The sequence below is a fragment of the Melanaphis sacchari genome, unplaced genomic scaffold (genome assembly GCF_002803265.2).
Source record: "Melanaphis sacchari strain LSU unplaced genomic scaffold, SCAv2.0 Contig34_pilon_pilon, whole genome shotgun sequence".
Classification (NCBI taxonomy): Eukaryota; Metazoa; Arthropoda; class Insecta; order Hemiptera; family Aphididae; genus Melanaphis; species Melanaphis sacchari.
Genome location: NW_020271213.1, coordinates 1,633,976 through 1,655,147, shown reverse-complemented (window position 1 = coordinate 1,655,147; position 21,172 = coordinate 1,633,976). Strand labels below are relative to the sequence as shown.

Genomic DNA, 21,172 nt, shown 5'->3' with positions numbered 1-21,172 from the left:
ATTTTAGCATAAATAGTATAAACATCATAAACGATTGATGTATTGAAAACTAACTTTATGCTAATAACTGCATATTCTCAGTTAGGCTTTTTACTGATTATGCCTACTATTTTAAACGTATACATCTCACTAATGTAATTTTTATATATATATATTTATTATTATTATTACTATTGATCTTAATAACCACTTAACAGCAAATTATATTAGTTACAACTACTATTACTAATATTTATAACACTTAATTTATAGTTTAACATTTAACAAACTATAGATTGTAGATAACATTTTTAATGAACTTAGTTTATTTAATTTAAATTTGTAAATTTGTTAGGTAACATAATATTAGTATTACAATTATTATTATTTGTAATAGATACCAAAAAAATAAAACATGACAATGGTGTAGCTAAACTGCCTATCTAAAACGCCGTGTAATCATAAAATATTATAATTAAATAGTATCTTATTTTTTAAAAATATATAAAATAAAGTAGTATCTATTTAAATTTTTAATTTTAGATTTCCATATATAAAAATAAATTTCCAATAAAATTATTTTCTATGAAAACCTTTTTATTTACATTTAACTTTCAAGGTTAAAAATGATGTGAACACACTAAATTATAATTCAATTATTCGTTTATTTTTTATTATCTTAGTGTATTTTAAAATAAAACATATCGTATTCCGTTATTTATTATTAATTATTTAATACTTGATCTATAAATTGATTAAGTAAAAATTAAACATTTAGTTAATAAATTATAAATATTTATTGTACATATTATGTTATTAAGTAATCAATTCCAAAACCAAAATTTATATATAAGATTTACATTCAAGTTAAATTTACTTCTTTAAAAATTAAAAAACCATCAGTAATTAATCTTTTAAATAAAATATATAAACCATTTTTCCATTAAAATATGAAAAACAATATTAAAAAGTTATTTAATTTTAATAACACATTATTATTAATTAAATATTAGATAATCTCTACTTATTAAACAACATATAATAATATAATTTATATTTTTTTTTATCAACAATGGGATTATTTAACATTGGAAATTATTTTGAAAGTTATTTCGTATAGAAGTGTAAATTTAGAAAAATAAATTCTAATAAGATAACGTCATATTTTTGGGTTTTTCTGATTTTTAATATTGACAATTTTATTTAATATTTGATATATTATCTATATAAATAAACATATATTATTATGGATAACATGTATCTATAATATTTGTGGTCAATAGATATTGATTTATTTATTAACTAGTTCATCCATCAGTTCGATGATAATAAAGTTGTTGAGTGTTTAAAATAGAAATTTATATTATATGAGTAATTTTTATTGCATAATCATAATAAAAATAAATATTCTATATTTATCGCGTCTAAGAGTGCAAATGTCAAAACGGCTGAGTTCATTTGACATAAATCGTTTTCCATTTATACCATCGGTTATAGTGGACAAAATATCATAAATTAATTATTAACACAAATTTTTATCTTAAATTTCTTGTTTTTTTTTTTTTTTTTTATTATGGACAAATTTATAAAAACCAAATGAAATCTAAAAAGGTGACATAATAATTTCAGACACAAATATCTCATTCTGATTTGGATAAATTTTCAATTATTTTTTTTTAATAAACGATTACGGACGTTAAGCAATAATTATTATTTAATACCGACGATTGACATTATTTAAGTAATTATTTATCAGCATAAAGATTGTGTCGGTGTTTTTGAGACAGCCGTCAAAAAATATTTTAAATTAGTTTAAAGGAAATCTTACAAAGATAACTTTCGTTACAAATTAAAATACACAGGTACAATAAAAAACATGAGTTATGGGTGATTGACGGTTTTAACTTTCATTTTCATCGCATAATACGCAATGAAATTCAATTATGGTCATATGACAAAAATTGCATGTTATACATCTATAAAATTTGATATACATTTAAAAAAAAAATAAATAATCTTGGGCATGACCACGATCACTTGTACAATAGAAGGTAAGCAATAGTTTCAAGCACATAGTGGTAGAGTAATTATTATGTGAACGTTCCAGCAAAATTATACATTCTGAAATTTCACCAAATGATTTAAATATATTTGATACAGATAATATAATTTTATCCAAAAAACTTAACTCATATGAGTAAAAAATATTATCTTAACACTTTTAAAACTGTATGCGATGGTATCTGACGATGAAGGTAAATTTCACACCAAGGAAGTTGAAAATAGATTATTGACATCACTATTAATAAAAGTGCTGTATGTTTGTCTAAGTTAAAAATTTAAATATTTTCAAAAGTGCGATACTGTTTTGATGGATAGTACTTTTTCAAGCTGTTTATCTCTGTTTTCACAATTATTCGTAGTTCATGATTCAAAGAATAGTAATTACGTACCATTTTGTTTTTTTGTTTATTGGTAAGTAAATCATATTCAATAAATTCGATTGAGTTATTGCAATAACATTCATTAACACTATGGTTTTTCAAAATCTATTCACTTAGATGTTCGTTTAGTACGACCAATAACCAAATAAAAAGATGTTGGTTCTGTATTGGACAAGTTTAATATAGAAAAATATAATCATTAGGTTTAGTTAAAGTAATACGAGTATTGAAGATAAAAATTTAAACTTTTTGAAAAAAAAAATTGTTAAAGTTACAATTTATCAAAGTATTACAGATAGCATTATGTCAATACAACCAGCAGACTATACAGCTATACATGATTTTACAGATTATGTGTTTATGAACTATATAAAAAATACAGATTCTGTAATATTTCCTACAGTAATACAGATAGAATTTTTTTTTTTGATTTAAAAAACTAAAAATTCTGGGGAAAGTTTTCATGCTATTTTTAATGGTATATAATATATATATATATATATATATATATATATCAATTGATTGAGATCGTTTTTTTTCTTAGCATAATTTTATAAACATAATTATTGAATAGCATTATAATATTTGAATACATAAACAATTTAATTTATAATAATATGTGCTGAATTTTATAAACGTATTACCTAGATTAACTTAATTTTAAAAAATACAACAAAAAAAAGCGTAAATGACAGTTAAGTATTATAATTTAATATATTATTAAAATGGATTATCGCTTTTTTTTTTTCAATTTTTGAAACTATTAATTTCATTAATTAAAATATAATTTAAATTAACTTTGCTTAAAACTGTATACAGTTTTCTCTTTTTATTCAATATTTTAATAATATTTAATTTTATTCATAACGATTTCATAAAAAAAATTAAAAAATATAATACACAATAAACGAATAATATATTATATAATGAAGATTATTTTTTATAATTTTGTTCTAAAAACTCTTTGAAATATTTTACTAGAAAAATTATTGTATTCATAACAAATTTATATTTTTATTTTAATAACAGAGCAAGAACTGTATATGTTTTTTTGTGTTATCTTTTAAAATAATTAGCTAAAAGATTAACAGTTATAAATCTCTTAACTATAAAAAAAGAAGAGATTTTGTATCACCAAAGGTTACTCATTCTTGAACTATCTTAAAAATCTAAGAATTTGAAGGTTTAGACTTTCGGTATACGTCTAGATGAATTACTTATAAATTCATAATTTTATTAAAAGATAAATTAAGATTAAAGATACTCTGTTAATTACTCTGTATACTTAGATGTTTTCATTGTCTTAATGTTATATATTTTGTTCTTGAGCTTTAACAATAGTGTAATGCAACTCATGGATCATATATGTTTGTTCACAGAACGACCATCAAAATAATGCATCTTCGGGAGAGGGCTTTAATCCTCTTTGTGAGAAGAGCTCCGAACAGCAACAAAACGTGTTAAATTCATCAAAAATATTTATCCCATTAAGCACTCCACGTTGCAGGTATTTATTGAACACATAAATTAACATTGCACCATTTATGTGTTATGCCCATAACCATTTATCTAACTATAAATCAAATATTAAAATCATACACTGTATTAAAATATTGACGTTGCAAGTTGCTATTAATGATAACAGATAAATATACTCACTTTGTTCAAAGCATACTCTTTATTATAGAATAATATCATACTTCTATAAATTCTAATAGAAGTCTGTAGAATATTCTAAATCATTAAATTAAGATATCTAGGACTCCATTTAGAGTATGCCATATATAGTACATGTGTATAATGAACAATGTATATTTTGTAAATACCATAGTAAAATCTGCTAAAATATTCTGTTTGCTAACAGAGATATACGTTCTATGAATTTTAGTAATAAGAAATGTATGATACACTAACGAAAGCAACAGCCGCGTAAACACTAGAGTGCGTGAGTTTTATAGTTCTATGACTATGTTTTTATCTGTTACAAATTTACCAAAATGTTAAGTATTAAATCAAAATTAAATCTGTTTTCACATTAGTAATTCACTATCCTTTTACATCTTATACGCTATATTACGATAATCTTAAATTATTAAACAAAATGATTCTTCTATTGAATCTCTTTAATGTTTTTGAAAAAAAAAAAATGTATAAAATGTGATTTAATATTTACTTATGGTGTTTTTGCGTTAGTGTAAGAATTCGAAATATAAGTATTATTGTGATACTGAAGAGATTTGAATATTTTATCGATATTAATAGGAAAAAAATGCAATTTTAAATATCTTTGTATAATTAAAAAACAATTATATGTTTTGAACAATTTATAATTATATAAAAAATATCAATACAAAAATTTGATGAAAATTCGAGTATTTGCATTTATTAGTTTTCAAATGTAAAAATAATAAATAATAAAAACTTGTTTGATGAAAATCATTAATTTATAAGTAATTATTCAATTTCATCAAATTTTAATAATAGACGCTCATAATGAATATTAAATTTGTGCAATCACGATTAACTTTTTTTTTTTAATTCAACCAATAAGAATTATAAGTTATGGTTACTTTATATTAAGATTTAAAATTGTATATAAAATATAAATATATTTTTTATTTTTTTTTTTTTTTTAACTACAAAATAATTTGCAAATATTCATTATTTTGATGGATTTTGTTGAAATTCTTTCTAAAACTTCTGAAAAATATTGACACTGTATTTTTGATATTTTTAATTAAAACATGAAACATTTACAAGGTAATGTGTAATCAATTTTCAAAGCTTTTGACCACATTTTTATAAAAAAAAATATAAAGATAAAAAATGTAAAATCTTTATATAGCTCAAGACAAAAGAGTTGAAATATTTTTAAAATTAATATAAGTATATAAAGTGCTAATAATTTTAACATTCTATAAACATTTCATGTCTTTATAGTTAATTTATTTAGATTTAAAATAAAAAAAAAAACAAAATTAATTTCTCAAATATTGGCTTTGATTAAGATTCCAGTTTACCTCGATTATTTTAAAAAGTAATAAGAATTTTATACCTTTTACCCCTAGAAATACAAATAGTATCCTATTTTCTCCATTTTAAAAGTTAAAAATCGAAGCATTTTTACTGTTGCAAAAGGCGATGTTAGATTGAAAATGAAAACACGCTATTGTAAAATCAATACTTTCATCGCTCCGTTTAGATTCTAAAATTATAATATTGTTAATAATAAGTAAATAAATATATTTCTAGCCTAGTTTAGAATTTTAGAAGAAATAAGGTTTTTTTTTTATTATAAATAAACCATTTTAACAATCTATTGATTGATTAATATTAAAAAAAAATAATGATAATAATTTGTCAGAAACATATAATGTAAGAACTAATCAACTAGTCAAATATGTTTAATTATTAATATTGATATCAAAAAATTAAATGTTATGTAGGACGTAAGTATCAAAATAAACGAGTACTTAAATATACAGGTGTAATAACATGACAAATAATATTTTTAATAAAATATATAATGTTTCAGTAGTTTTTGTTTTTATCATGATTATAAAATAAATTTTTTTATTGAATATATATTTTTTTTTAAATTAGTTATAAAAAAAGTTGCTACGCATATGCGGAGTTTTGACAGAAATTGCATTATAAAATAACCATTACATTTATTTAATAGGTATAGAATACGTGAAATAATATTTGAAAATGAATATCATATAGACGGTAATAAAATTATAATATTAATCTCTCGTAAACTATGTACTTTTTATCTGAAATTTTAAAAACTTTTAATTAATAAAGTTCAACTCATGACTCTTAAGAAAATATATACTCATGAATATATTATTTAGCTTGTCATATACTGTAGTACACATTATTAGAATTTTCTATATGTTTATGTTTATGCTGTAAACAGAACAGTTCTGAGAATTATTTAGTAAACTTATTAAATCTTGGAGATAGCAACTAACAAATAATAAAATAACATGTCAAAACTCAAATTCAATGATTTTTAAACACCCATATTCAGTAATTTAAATTATTTAAAGGTGAATTAATCTTTAATTTAAATATTAATTGTGTTTTATAAAAATTAGTTGTTTAAATAATATATGAGTAAGTAATTCCACACAAAAATAATCAAAACTATAAATTACTAATAAACAGTAAACGACAATTATTATAAGTGGAAACATTGCATAGTTTATATCTAACACTTAAAAAAATAAAAATAAAAAGTATGAAGATTTTATTGATGATTTTAATAAACAAATATTTATTTAACTTTTTAAGAATGAACAACTTATATTATAAATTATAATGTTGTTATTCTTATTTGTATCTATTTTTTTTAACTACTTCAGTTAAAATTTTAATTACATAGTATTAACATATTATATTATTTTAGTAAAAACGTAATAACGCATAAACTTATTTCAGTTAAGTCATTTAATGACAAAATTAAAAAAACATATTGTTAATTAATATTGTAAGTGACTGTTATTTATATTATTTATTAGAATATTAATACTATTTTCTTACAACCTTTACGTTCCATGAAATATTATTATCTAAAATAAAATAAAAATAAATTGAATAGTTTTATTCATATTTTTATTTATCTTTGGCTATTAGTGATATATACATTTATATTATCATAATCACATATTTTTATTGTTTATGTTGGAAATAAAAAAAAAAAACAATAATATATACCTATATAAAGTAAATTTATTATAATGAATACGTATTTAGTGTTAATAATACACAGTTATTTATTTACTTTTTTCAATAAGTAAATAATTTTAAATACTTTTGCAAATTCTTACTCAACCGATAATTTTAACAATCGAAATACAGAATAATAATAATAATATACGGGCTATATTAAATTATTTAAATACATTTTTGAATTGGAAATCTTCATTATATAAACACGTATAATTATTGAATTTCACTTCTATACACAATGTCAGAAAATAATGCCTAGGATGTGTAGTTATCCAGTATAGTATTTTTCACGCGAACTTCGTTTTTAAGTAAGTTACTGTGTAATAGATATTTTAAATTTTAATTCATAATGAATCACTGCATATGAAAAGCGATTCTGAGTACCGATGCTGTGTCAAACGAAATTTCGTAGAATATTAATTTATAATTAAAATATTCATAATTTACTTTCCTATTCTTAATACTGAAGGTTTAAATTATTTTTAACATTATGTCGCATATATTATTTTATGTATAATTATTATATTAAGTGTTGTCAATACTCACGTAAGTACCATCAAATGGTTTAAAGTTCATAATGTAAATAGTTGAAAAAGTGAAAAATTTATAAAAATGTTATGTGGTACCCATAGAAAATATGTAATAAACATACAATGGCAAATAATTAGGTCTACCGTTAACAAAACACATTTCTTCAAGATAATCAAATCACAAGGCATTACATAAATATTTTTATATTTTTAATTTAAATTATATTTTAATTTAAACTAAAATATGTGATAAAAATAAACGTCATTGCATGCTAAAATTATTTTTATAATTCAGGAAGAACAGCTTAGGAGATATTTTGTTTTCGAGCTTCAAATTTAAGTTTTTAAAACTATAATTATCACTTGCTGTTAATAATGAAGAAAAACTAAAAAAAAAAAAGAGTTAAGTTTCTATTCTTTCAAATCCTGATCCAATATATGATAGAAATCAACCTTAATCATAAACATTTAAGTTATTTATTTTTTTTTTGTGTATTTAGACACATACAAAAAATCAAACATACAGTTGTAAAATCAATATTTTTATCGACCATTATTAATTCAAAATCAAAAAAAAATATGAATTATGTGCTAATAGAAATAATTTTATAATTGCTTGATAACTATGAAGCTATTATATTTATATAAATTATTATTTTTATGTTTAGTCTCGGTTCTTCTACATCTACAGACCATCTTGGTTTTGAAAGTCAATTACTGGAAGTGGCTATTCGTACAAACGATGTTTCAAAAGTTAAACACTTCTTAATGATACATCGAGAAAAATTTCAGGTATGTACAGCTTTATGGTTGCAATATAATACAGAAGTATTGTATATAATATGTAGTAACGTATATCTTGTATTAACTTTATATTTAGTTTTTGTAAATTATCAGAAAGGGTTCAACATAGAAAATATTTAGGCATTTAATATGTGGTGTGTATTAATGTGTCCATAGTAAATGGACATTAGCTTGTTATAAGTAATATTGTCTTAAGAGAGGACAATTACAGTTCTTAAACGAACACGCAGATAATAACAATTAAATATTATGATATATATATTTTAAATAGTTGGTTGCAAATGTTTTTAGTTTTGACACTTGTGTGAATGAAGAAAAAGTAATTTCGTACTTAAAATCCATTTATTTCTAGAATATTTAATAATAGATTATAGTAATTAATCACGTGATAATAAATAAAAATTAAGACAAACAAATATTTTATCGATAAAAAAAAAAAAATTAATTATCACATATTTTATACATTAATTCTATTTCATGGTTTTATAAAATTTTAAAATTATATTAATATACGTATCAAACTGATTTTTTAGCCTTATTTGATATGAGATAATTCAAACTCAAGTCCAAAAATTTAATTTAATTTAACTCATTTATTTTTTTAGTTTTATAAAAAAACATGTATAACTAACATATTTTTTGAAAATTGATTTTTATTTTTTTAGCTTTTAAAATATTTTTATAAATAAGAAGATAAGTTTCATTTATTTTTATTTCACAGATAAATTCAAAACCACCAGAAAAGAATTTTAATTTCAATTTACAAAACCAGGACATAAGTATAAATTCACAACCGATCAAAATTCAAACAATCAGGTAAATTTTTATGTTTAGATATTACTATATAATATTAAAAATAATTTTTGCTAATTAAATTATTATACCTTATTAATATTTAATGTTGTTTATGATGAATTCAATGCTACTTGTTCAACAAGTACATATAAAAATAAAATATTTATGTGATTCTGATACATATTCAGAACAACGTATAAAATAACGTTTTATTTTTAATTAAATGTAATTTTATAGTTGATATGCAATATCCACTTTTGTTTTTACTTAAATGCAACCACACTTGAAATAGATTTTCAATGTTAAAAATTATGCGTAAAATGTTTCATTAATTTTTTCAGTATTGAAAAAAAAATAAAATAAAGTAGATAGGTGGGTAGTTACTACTTTGCTGTACATGAGATGTCAATAAATTTGGTGAAATTTGTTGAAATTTCAACTTCAAATGCATTAAAAAAAAAAAAAAAAATTAAATCAATGCATTCTTCACATTTTCGAGAATTTTAACTTAATGAATAATTTTTTGTAAAAAAATAACTAAAAAAAAAAAAAAAAATGTTACATTACTATAAATAACTTAAAAACAGTTTAAAAAATTGAAAATTGAATTAAATAATGAAAAAAGTAATGTAAAAATTTAGTAAAATATTCAAGTATCTATAATTATTTATTTTTTTTGAAATACAATAAAATTCTTTTAGAAAATTATTATTTTATGGGTGAATATAAAATGTGGTTAATATTTAAACTTAAAATGCTCGTAAAAATTGATATGTCTTTTCAGTAGAATTTCGTAGAACATTTTAAATTTTTGATATAAAAAATTTATTTTAGCGATTTTTATGAATTTTGTCAAAATTCTTATTTTAAATGCATAAAACAATTAATATTCTGAGTACAGACTTTCAATATTTTTTAATTGAATAGTTAACAACTTAAGAGGAGCTTTGTATTAAATTTCTATACATTTATTGCAAATAATTTTTAATCGGCATTTATTTAATAGAAAAATAAAGTTCTTATGTTTAATGTTTATATATATATATATATAGTTTAAAACTACCCAACATTTTTTAATAATTTTATCTTGAATAAAATATGATAATATACACATTCGATAAAAATTTAAAGTATCTATGGTTATTTCGAGTTACAATAAACTAACAAAATATGATTATAAAAATAAGTACTATGCATTTCTAAAGTTGACCGGTTTGAAGTATAAACTTGATCCAATTTTATATTCAAAGTTATTCTTGTTTTTAAAATTGAAAAATTTTATTAACAACTTATTGTGTACTTATTTACAAAAAAAAAAAAAAACACCATCATGATAAAATCAATATGTTCGTCGCTTTGCTCAAAATCTAAAATATATATTTTTTATCCATTTTTTAGAGGAATTGAAAAAATATATGAAAAATGAACGTATATTTTTTTTTACATAATAACTACAATGAAGTTAAAATAACTAATTATTATACAACGTTTTCTATTAGTATAATCTAACATTATTTTTTTAAATAAAATAAGTTTAAAAACATAGTTTTTATGTAATTTTATTTAAATATTCATATTATTCTTATCCTAATGTTTTTGTAAACGTACCTATGCTTAATTTGATATTTATTGTAGTTTCTGAGTTTGAGGATGTTACTTTTTATTTTACTACAACATATTATTTGTTTTGAAAAACAATTGTTCTGTGCTTGTAAAAATACTTTTTGAATTCATAATAATAAAAAAAATTATATTATATTATTTTTTCCTATTTTTAGAAAATGACAATATATATTTATGTTTAGCGTACATGTTTTAGTAATATATCAGAATGGTTATACAGGGTTTTTTCAATTTCTGAGTAAAATAAATTATTTATAAAATCCTTTTAAAAATATTTTATTATAATTTTATTAACTCTCCGTATAAATTCTTAACAGGCTATGGAATACTTGATTCAGAATAGATGCACATCTGTATGAAAACATTTTAAATGATTATTTTTTTAAGTAGATGTTAAGAACAACTAACTATTATTATTATTCGATGTATATGCTAATATTTTAATTAGTTTCAAAAATATGAATATCGATAAAAAAATAAAAAAAAAAAAAACATGATTTATCAAAAAACGATTGAAAGTTTTAATTTGTAATATATTTTAAGCTTTGTAACTAAAACTGTCAACTATAATATTGAACAAAATAAGTATTTTTATTTTTATTATTTTTTTTTTACAAATTTATAAATATTTTAAATGTAATTGAATTGGTCAGTAGATACTTAAATTAATTTAAGTGACGTGTTTCATTTTTTGTTTGGTGAACGTAGTGAATATGATCAAATATAAGTTAGTATTCACATAAACTGTATTGAACATCGTTAACTTTTAAACTCTGACAGAACTTTCTTGTATATATAATTCTATAAATTTCTATTAAGATTTTTCTATAAATAATTTATCTAATATACAAATTATTTTTTACGATTAAAATTTAGACTTTATACTTTATAATGTATAATATGCTTGAATTTAAAAAAAAAAATAAATATTTTGTTGTACGTTATTTACAATTAAAACGTTATACAAATATTACGTTTATCGTTATTCAGAATTAAAATTTTTAGTACATTTTATAATTTATAACTATTAAATAATTGGAAATGAATTATTTCTTTCTATGATATATTCTATATAACGTTTTGCGTTATGTTTATTTAATGATATATCATATATTTTGTAAATTGTTATGTGTTATTTAATTATTTATGTTTATCGTTTTCCGTTATAATTACGTTTACATATTTCAATCTTTTTTTAAATATAACGTTATTATAACTTTGCAATCCCTGATAATATGTATACATATTAATAATAAAGACATATACTTAAGTTATGTATTATATATCCGTTTATGATTTATGACCATTACATTTAAAAAAAAAAAAAGAAATTCAGAGCGTTAGTTAGGATTTTCTTAAGATAATATTACTATGAAAATTATTATACTGGAAGTTATTTTCATAAAAAAAAAAATTACATAATTTTAAAACTAATAAACATAAATTTCAAAGTGTTAAGTACAAAATAATGAACACTTTTTATATCATAGTTTTATGTATGTTTATCAGTTTTGTCATTTACTTATTTTTAAGTACGTACTAAGATAATATAGATACTATAGTTAAAAATGCGTCTAAATGAGATGTTTGGTATATTATTCGATTCTAAAATAACATGTTTTTGAAGCTTTTTAAAAGTTTAAGCTATCTAAATATCAAATTATACATACATTCTGAGTTGCATATTCATTAATTAGTTATTAATGATTTTCAATAAGTAATGTCTTTATTAAAACAACAAAGAATTTTGTTCAACCACAAAACTTTATATTCAGTTAATACCTTCCATTCACTAGCAGTTGTTTTGCAGTGCAACAATTTAGTTTTTTTGCGGTATTCAAAATAGTTCAAAAGTTTCGTACTTGTGTCTAGGGAATCATAATATGTAGATTTTAATTTAGATATAAAGCATTATTGGAGTTAATAAAATAAAATAAAATCAAAGCTAGACCTTGAAAAAACTGTTTTTTTATGATTGAACCACATTCATTGCTGTTATATATGTTTTTTCATTATAATAATATGGTTATTGAACTTTAGAGTAACTTCCTAAAATATTTTTCATAATACATAAGCACAAGCAAATTTTAACAGTTATAAACTAAATAAAAATACTTTAATTATATAAATAAAAATAGATTACCTACATTTCTTAATTTATAGTTAGTTTATACTAAATCATTATAATATACCATCACAATTGTGAACTCGGTAATATATATACTTATACATTATAAGTAAATTTTACATGCATATAATTAAACAAATACAAATGATTATCTATGCTATAGGCGTGCGCACAGGGACAGTAGAAGTAGCTTATGCTGCCGCTGGACTTTCTTTGGGGCTTCTGCGGCCGGCCAATATTGGATAATGGGTCTCGGTAAAATTATATTTCGACAAAAAATGATCATCGTAGAAAAAAAATTATAAAAAAGTTTTATTTTTGTTTGGAAAGTATAGATAAATATTTTTTGTTTATAGAATTTACCAGTATAAAACTAATAAACTTATCTGCCATAACAAAATAATATAGGCTATGATTTTAAATCATAAATATTATTATCATTTATGGTCAACAAATTTAAAAATAAACTGTGTTTTTAACGTCATCATCTTGAGTATCGTACGCCAATATTCCATAACGCTTGCGAAAAACAAATAACCAATATAGTTTTAATGGTAAATTTGAAAAATGGGCTAAATTAATCTCTTGCTGCCCCAGAAACCGGAGGCTGTGCACACCTATGATCTGTGTACATTAAAAAAAGGCAATGGCACAACCAGGATTTATTCAAGGGGGGAGGGGTTCAAAAACTGTATTTATCTACTGTTTTTCTTTTCTTTTCCTTGAATAATACATATATTTTGTTGCATAATAAACAAAATTATATTATTTAATATACATATTTTTTACATTTTTAAATTTATATTTATAATGTATGTCAATTAATTATTATCATTATTATTATTATACCAGTTAAATTGTGGTATAATCATTAGACATTAGTTTTAATATTAATTTTATCTGTATATCGAATTCGACGTGTTATTATCAAAATACCAAATCTAATCAATAATATTTTATGAAAATTTTAGGGTAACTTTAAAAAATAAAAATAAATACTATGACATAAGTCAAGAGGAGGTCTAGACCCATATTCCACCCCCTGGGTTTACCACTGATAAAAGGTATAGTGAGTGTGTGACTCATAGACTCTAAAATTACTCCACCGATTTGTATGTGATTTTCAGAGAAAATTTTTAGAAATACCAGAAAATTTAAAATAATTAGTTTAAATTTCACCCAATAAATAGCGCTTAACTTATTTGTTGTTTTTGATTACATGTCATGTAAACTTTTATGCTAAATGCGTATAACAACAAATGATGAACTTAAAAAAAATGTTCATTTTCATCAGATATACCTAAACAGGGTAGGTATTCCCTATCACAGTTGGATTTTTTCAAAGAGCAAGGTAGATACACTAAAATAAAAAAATACTGAGTATAGTATCTTATAATTGTTAATTTTTCCTAAATGAAATCGTAGTATGTAAAATATGTAATATAGTTAATTGAATAAATTATCTGTTTACGCAATACGCGTTTTGGCGTTAAACCGTTGATGTTTAACAGAATTCCGACAACGTTTAAGCTGGTATATCTGCGCTGCGGACTAAATGATACAGTGCATAACAATACAATTACATTTCACCAGAATGCGTATATTGTGTCGTTAGCTTATAAATGAACTGACAATAATGCACGATAGTATTTTGGTATTCACGTTTTTAAGTATTATACAAAAAAATCGCGCGTACGGCGCGTAACTCGATTATTTTACCAATGTTTCATCGGATTTTTCCATTATATAATTTTACATTATAATATGTAAATACAATAAATTACAATTTCTAAAGAATGGTAGTAACACTAGTAACGTATGAAATTTTCTCTAACTACAAGAAGTTCGGGAATAATATTATACAATTGATATTGTGAGTCATATCTTCAAGACTATCCAAACACCAATGCACAACATTAAATTATAATAGAGTGCTTAGAGCGATGACGCAAAAACTTAAAACGCCTATGTAATTTAAACAAATAAATACATACAACTAAAATATTAGGATTTTGTGACAAAATATTTCGTTGTACTACCCAATATTTTATAATTACGCTTGTGATCGTAAAAAACGAAACAGCATAGATTTAAAACCTCGCTGAAATTCCATAATGAGAATTTATAAACTTACAATATTCCGTAAATCGAGAATCCCGAAAAGCACGCTAGAATAATATAATGTCATAATAGGAAGCAATACATTGCTATACTATAGGATATATTAAATTTGTCGTATGTGTTGGTCATTATTTGGGTGGTTTCCCAAATAACTAACACTTAATCTGCCGAAACTCAATTTTTTAAAACCTAATTTGCTTATAATTATTCATCTCGATGTGTCTATAATTTATTCAATATATATATATAAATACATTTCCTTAACATGAAAATTTAAAAAAATCTATTTGTGTACATAAATATATTTATATGAAATATAAAAAAAATATACTATTTTATACATTTACCTTTCTTTAACATCTGTTGTCCGTTTTTCTAATATACGAATTTTTAAGTTTGACTTAGGATTTGGGTTTCCATTTGAAGTAACATATTCGATTCAAAGTTTTTCTACTAGTTTTATTTATAAATAGATAAATATTGGGCTTACGTCAATTAACTATCCAATTTAAAGCTATAATATTCTATTATTCCACACGATTGATTGACTTAGATAATAAAATAAATGAGATTAATTCAAATATTACGATAATACTCGTATAATATTTTTATTGTTATGCCAAGTAGCACTGTAACATATATCTTCGTTGTAGGTAAATTTTGTTTTTTTTTTCGGACAAAAAACCCAGTGTGTAAGAATGAGTATAAACCATCAGTCGTTGCCATACTTTTTCACTGCATTCGTCTCGCTGCCATTATATTTACAACGTATTACTAGCAAATCTTATTTTATCCTTGTCAAAATTATATATTTTGCAATATGTACTTTGATTTTTGTACAAATCATATTTTAGCCATGACTATACATTTTTTTTTTCATACAAATGTAATGAATATTAAAAATAAAAAGGTAACTAGAAATATTTTTATGTTATAAATTACTAAAATATTGCATACTTTATTGAGTTATTATTATAATTGCTGCAACTAAAATTAAATATAAATTATCTTAATTTGTCTATCAAATAACATTTTTTTATATATTTTAGTATATAATATTTTCAGTCATTCTCGAAAAACAAAAAATAAATAAAAGATGTAACTATAACAAAAACAATATATTATTAAAAAAATAAAATGGTATATCTATTATGTTTTACACGTTATCAGCTAGCATAATCTACTGAGGTATTTCCATAAAAATTATAACGATAATATCTGAACATTTCACAATAATTGTGCTTTAGAATTATGATTCAAACAGATTATAGTATTGAACACTGTAATAATTTGAAATTGTTCTATGTGTAAATGTGTAATAGAAACTATGTTATAAGAAAAGTATAGATAAAAAATAAATTTAACAAAAAATATAAATTCAATTGAAAATTTTTTGTCTTTAATGAATGAACAAAATTAAAAAAATAAATAAAAAATGTAACTGATAGTTATTTGATGCTAAAAATTGAAAAATAAATAAATAAAATTTCATTAAATTACAAACGTTTGAATTAGTAGGCGAAGTTAAGAATTTTTTTTTTTTTATTACATAGATTAAACGTTTATGATGAAATATTTTATGTCTTTGAAAAATCATTTATAGAAACAAGATAATATGATAAACTACTTACATTAAAATGTTCATAATTTTATTTTAAAAATGATCTGTTAATATATCAATTTATATTATTAAATAATTTTTAAATAACTTTAAGAAAAAATTTGAAGTTTTAAAAGTAAAAATATTCAATGAAATGTCCATAAATAATGTCGGCTTAAAAAGCAATTTATTTAAAATAATATTTATTATAAGCTTAACCAACAATTTAAATATGTAATTTTTAGGGAACGGGTTTCAATTTAGTATAAAATTAAAAATATTTAAATATACATATATTTGTTCATGGCTTCATAAATATTTATTTATAATATTGAAATATTTAAATTCAAAATAAATATAATTTATTATAAAATAATATATTACAATACACAATGCAAATTAAAATTTTTTATTTTGAATCATCTAAATAGTTTTCGAAAGAGAAACAGTTGGAAACGACATAAAATTAGAAATTTTCAAATTTAAAATGACAACGATTCAATCTTAACATAGTTTTATAACGGCTGAATGACCTCTTTACACCAACAGAAGTGATAGAAGCATATTTCATACAACTATACAAGTTATTTCTTTTGTATTGTATTATATTTAATGAATTGTTTTTTGGAGTTTTGTTTAATACTTTATACTTTATCGACATAACATCATTAAATCCTAGAGTTTTTTTCCAAAATGTTTTGTAATTTTGAATTAGTTAGAATTTAAATTCCTCCAGGAACATGTTCCGATTGATTTATAGTATTATCAAATATTTCTTGGCTCTCAGTTAATGACATTTCGTAATTTTTTAACTTTGAAATATTATCAACTAAATATCCAAAATTAACGAAAAAAAAAAATGGTTAATTGTTTTGCAAGTTTTTATTTTCTACGAGCTCAATAGTTTTTTTTTATTGCAATAGCAGGATCGGAATCGAAATTTCAAACAACGATTTTAATCTTTTCAATGTAATTTGATAAATATAAAGTAGCTTATGGTCACGTACTTCAACGAGTTGTAATTGGCTCAAAAGTCATGGTTAAATTTGGATACATAAATTAAAATATTTGTATACGACTCAGCGCTTTTGAAAATATATTTTTTTTATGTTGGATATTATTGAATCAACTTCAAGAAATTTAAATATACTTCTCTCTGATATACGACAAAAACTATGTATTAGAAAATTTAAATATACCATTCTTGATTAAAATTTGTCCAACACTTTTTTGGGCCACAAAACATCCATTACATTATTAAATAATTGACATATCATTTTATGGTTGCATTTATCTAATTCTTTACAACAAAAATGGTTTAGATCGAGGTGTTCTAACCCACAGCCCGCAGCCAACATTAGCCATTGAAGCCTTTTATTTCCCTTCCTCCTTCTTTGAAAACTTAAATTATATTTACATTAATTTTTTTTAATCTAAATTCTAAATATAAGTAATCTAATCATCATAATTATATCTATTAGTATTAATCTGTAATCTAATAATTTGTGAATTATATAATAATATGTTCGTAAAATATAAAATATAAATAATATCATTTTTTTTTCTTTTGGTGGCCTCCGGTGTTAAAAAGATGATGAAAGTGTAAATTGGTTTGCCAACTACAAAAGGTTGGACCGCCCTGAATTAGATGGCTTAATGTTCAATTTTCTTACAATAAAATTTGCAATATATTGGCCAACGGTGTTTGTGGTTTCATCCATTCTCTCCCAAATAGGTCAGTATCCAATGATATTTTGAATTGTTGAAATAGTTTCTTCATAAACCCCACTTACATATTTTTTTTTCGAAGAGTACTCTAGTCAAAAACTTTATGGCCAGTATGTTTTTACATACAATCTTTAAATACAGAATTTTTTTAAAAGAAGAATGTCTAAATAATATATAAGTTTACGAAACAAATCATCATTGAAAACAGACTTACTATTAGTAGATGCAATGATATAGAAATACTATTTTGTTGAAATTCAAACTATCTGTCTCTATTGCCTCTATGTTTACCAGTGTTGATGTGCTGAATAAGTTGACCACGTTGGTCAATAGATATTGATTTATTCACGATGTTCATAACAAAAAACTAGTCCATCACTTCTAAAAGGTTCATTTGGAGATTTTTCAAAATATAAACAAACTTTTGATCTTTTTGTACAAGTGACTTTGGACATACTCAAATAATTAACAATATTATAGTATGAAATAAACCAACGGATACAAACTACACAAACGGACACGACACGAAAATAACGTGATTGAATAACGCTTGTACGAATACTGATCGAAAAGCGACACGTATATTATATTAATGAGTAGATACTGAAATTTGTATCTACAAACTACTATACCTAGATAAGATGTTGAATCGTTGTCGTTTGATGTCAAGAAGTGTACAGACCTAATCTTATTGCGTCGCACATCGTAAAATACTAAAATAAAAAATACATGTATTCATTTGTAAAATATTTAAAAATATTTAAAATAAAACTAGCATCATCTTATTCAAAATTAAATAAAACGTACACACATGTCGAACACTTCCAATGTTAAAACTATCTAAAGATATTTATTTAAATTGAAATTCATTTTCTAGTAATTATATTATAGTATATAATACGTCTAAGTATCTTTAAAAAAATAAAAGTTTATGACTTTTTTAAGTGAAAATACCTTGTGAAAGTAGTTAAAATATGATCTATGTAAAAATCACAGATTTATATTGACATGTAGCAATAATAAACAGTGTGTAAAAATCTTAGTGAGATAAGTCTTATATAAATTTGATTATATATTTACTTACTGATGAGTGATGACTTATAAAAGTAATATAGAACATCAGTCATCTATATAACTCATAGACTCGTTGCAGGAATATCGAAAACTAAATACGTCTTAATATTGCACATTATCATAGAACTTATTGTGTTAAAGTATAAATAGTATGTATAGACTTGGAAAATCTAAGTAATAGTAGTGTAAAATACTCTCACCATTTATAAATGTGAATTGTTATTGCATCGTATTAATTATTTATAAAGAGAAAAGTCATACAGAATGTAATACAAATCCATTATATAATATATAGGTATATCATTTTTAATAGATCTGTTGATGATCTGCAGCGTCATTATATTAATAATCTATAATAAAATATAGTATTGTGTAAGAATATATAAGTTTGACGGAATCCAAAACAAAAGCTCCCAGGAATAAAACTTTTTAGTGTTTAGATAACGTTATTTATATATATAAGTAATCAAAAACTTTATATGCAGTATAAAATATATTAAGTGTATTGGCGTATAGCTATATTTATATTTGACACAAATTTGTATCTAAATTTTCACTTTCGTACTTTGAAATAAATTGACCGCAAACGGCACTAAAAAGGACTTTATCATATGAATGCTGACTGCAGCTATCTAAAAAGAAAATTATTCTTAATGTATACAACTGCAGAAGTAACAGTTAATAAATCACATTTAAATACTTATGTGTTTATTTGTAGTATACGATTAATATTCTTAAATTATGGAATTGTTAACCATATATAAACTATATACTAATAGTGTCATATAATATAATATAATACGTTGATACATGTGTTATAGAAACCATGTAAAATTACTAGACAACATTTTCGATAATATATTGCATGTATTCTTACGGAAAAAGCTTTCAAAAATAACACTACGGTTCTTTGTAATTCTGACAGATTACATTAATGATTTTTCACGCTAGAGATCGAAGTAAAGAATAAGTTCATTTTTCATATTTTCCATTAAAGTGGCCAAAAATCAATTAGTGTATGAGAGACACTTGAGTTATAATGTATATAGTAAACACGGACATCATTAATGAACAGAAATTGGATACTATAGCGGCAATCGTTAGTAATGGGTATATTGAAAAGGAAAAAGAAATAGTTTATAATAATAATAATCTCATAATATTCTTCAAAATATATAAATTTAGAGTAAATTACATACTTGACTTATATTGTGGAAGAAAATCCTAAGAACATTTCAGCTTTCAGCTTTCAATGATGCGTATACTATAATTAATATAAATATATGTATGTATAAAACAAGTAAATAATTTCACATAATCATGATATCAACGCATTACTGCAGGTTTTCTCAATTTGATTCACACACTATATGCACTATAAGTTAAAGTTGTAAGATTATTATCGAAGATATCCCACTAGTATTTTTATTGCTATACTAAATTATAAAACAATTATAAACATTTTAAAATTGTAATAGGTTACACAATCGTAGCTTACTTAATTAAACTATACGAGTATATGAAAGCTTTGGTTCAGTAAATAATATTCTTACCTTTAACATTAATTAAAGGTCAATTTATTGTAATTTTAAAGCTAACAACAAAATAT

General features: G+C 22.0%; 1 protein-coding gene across 1 annotated transcript in view; it reads left to right on the top strand.

Annotated features, from left to right (window-relative positions):
• The window catches only part of LOC112596837, a 120,071-nt gene that overhangs the window by 4,871 nt on the left and 94,028 nt on the right, over positions 1–21,172 (top strand). Inside the window, exons 2-4 of the mRNA XM_025342660.1 lie at positions 3,803–3,930; positions 8,359–8,482; positions 9,216–9,310. Coding sequence (XP_025198445.1) covers positions 3,803–3,930; positions 8,359–8,482; positions 9,216–9,310 — 347 coding nt within the window. The remainder of the gene's footprint in view (positions 1–3,802; positions 3,931–8,358; positions 8,483–9,215; positions 9,311–21,172) is intronic.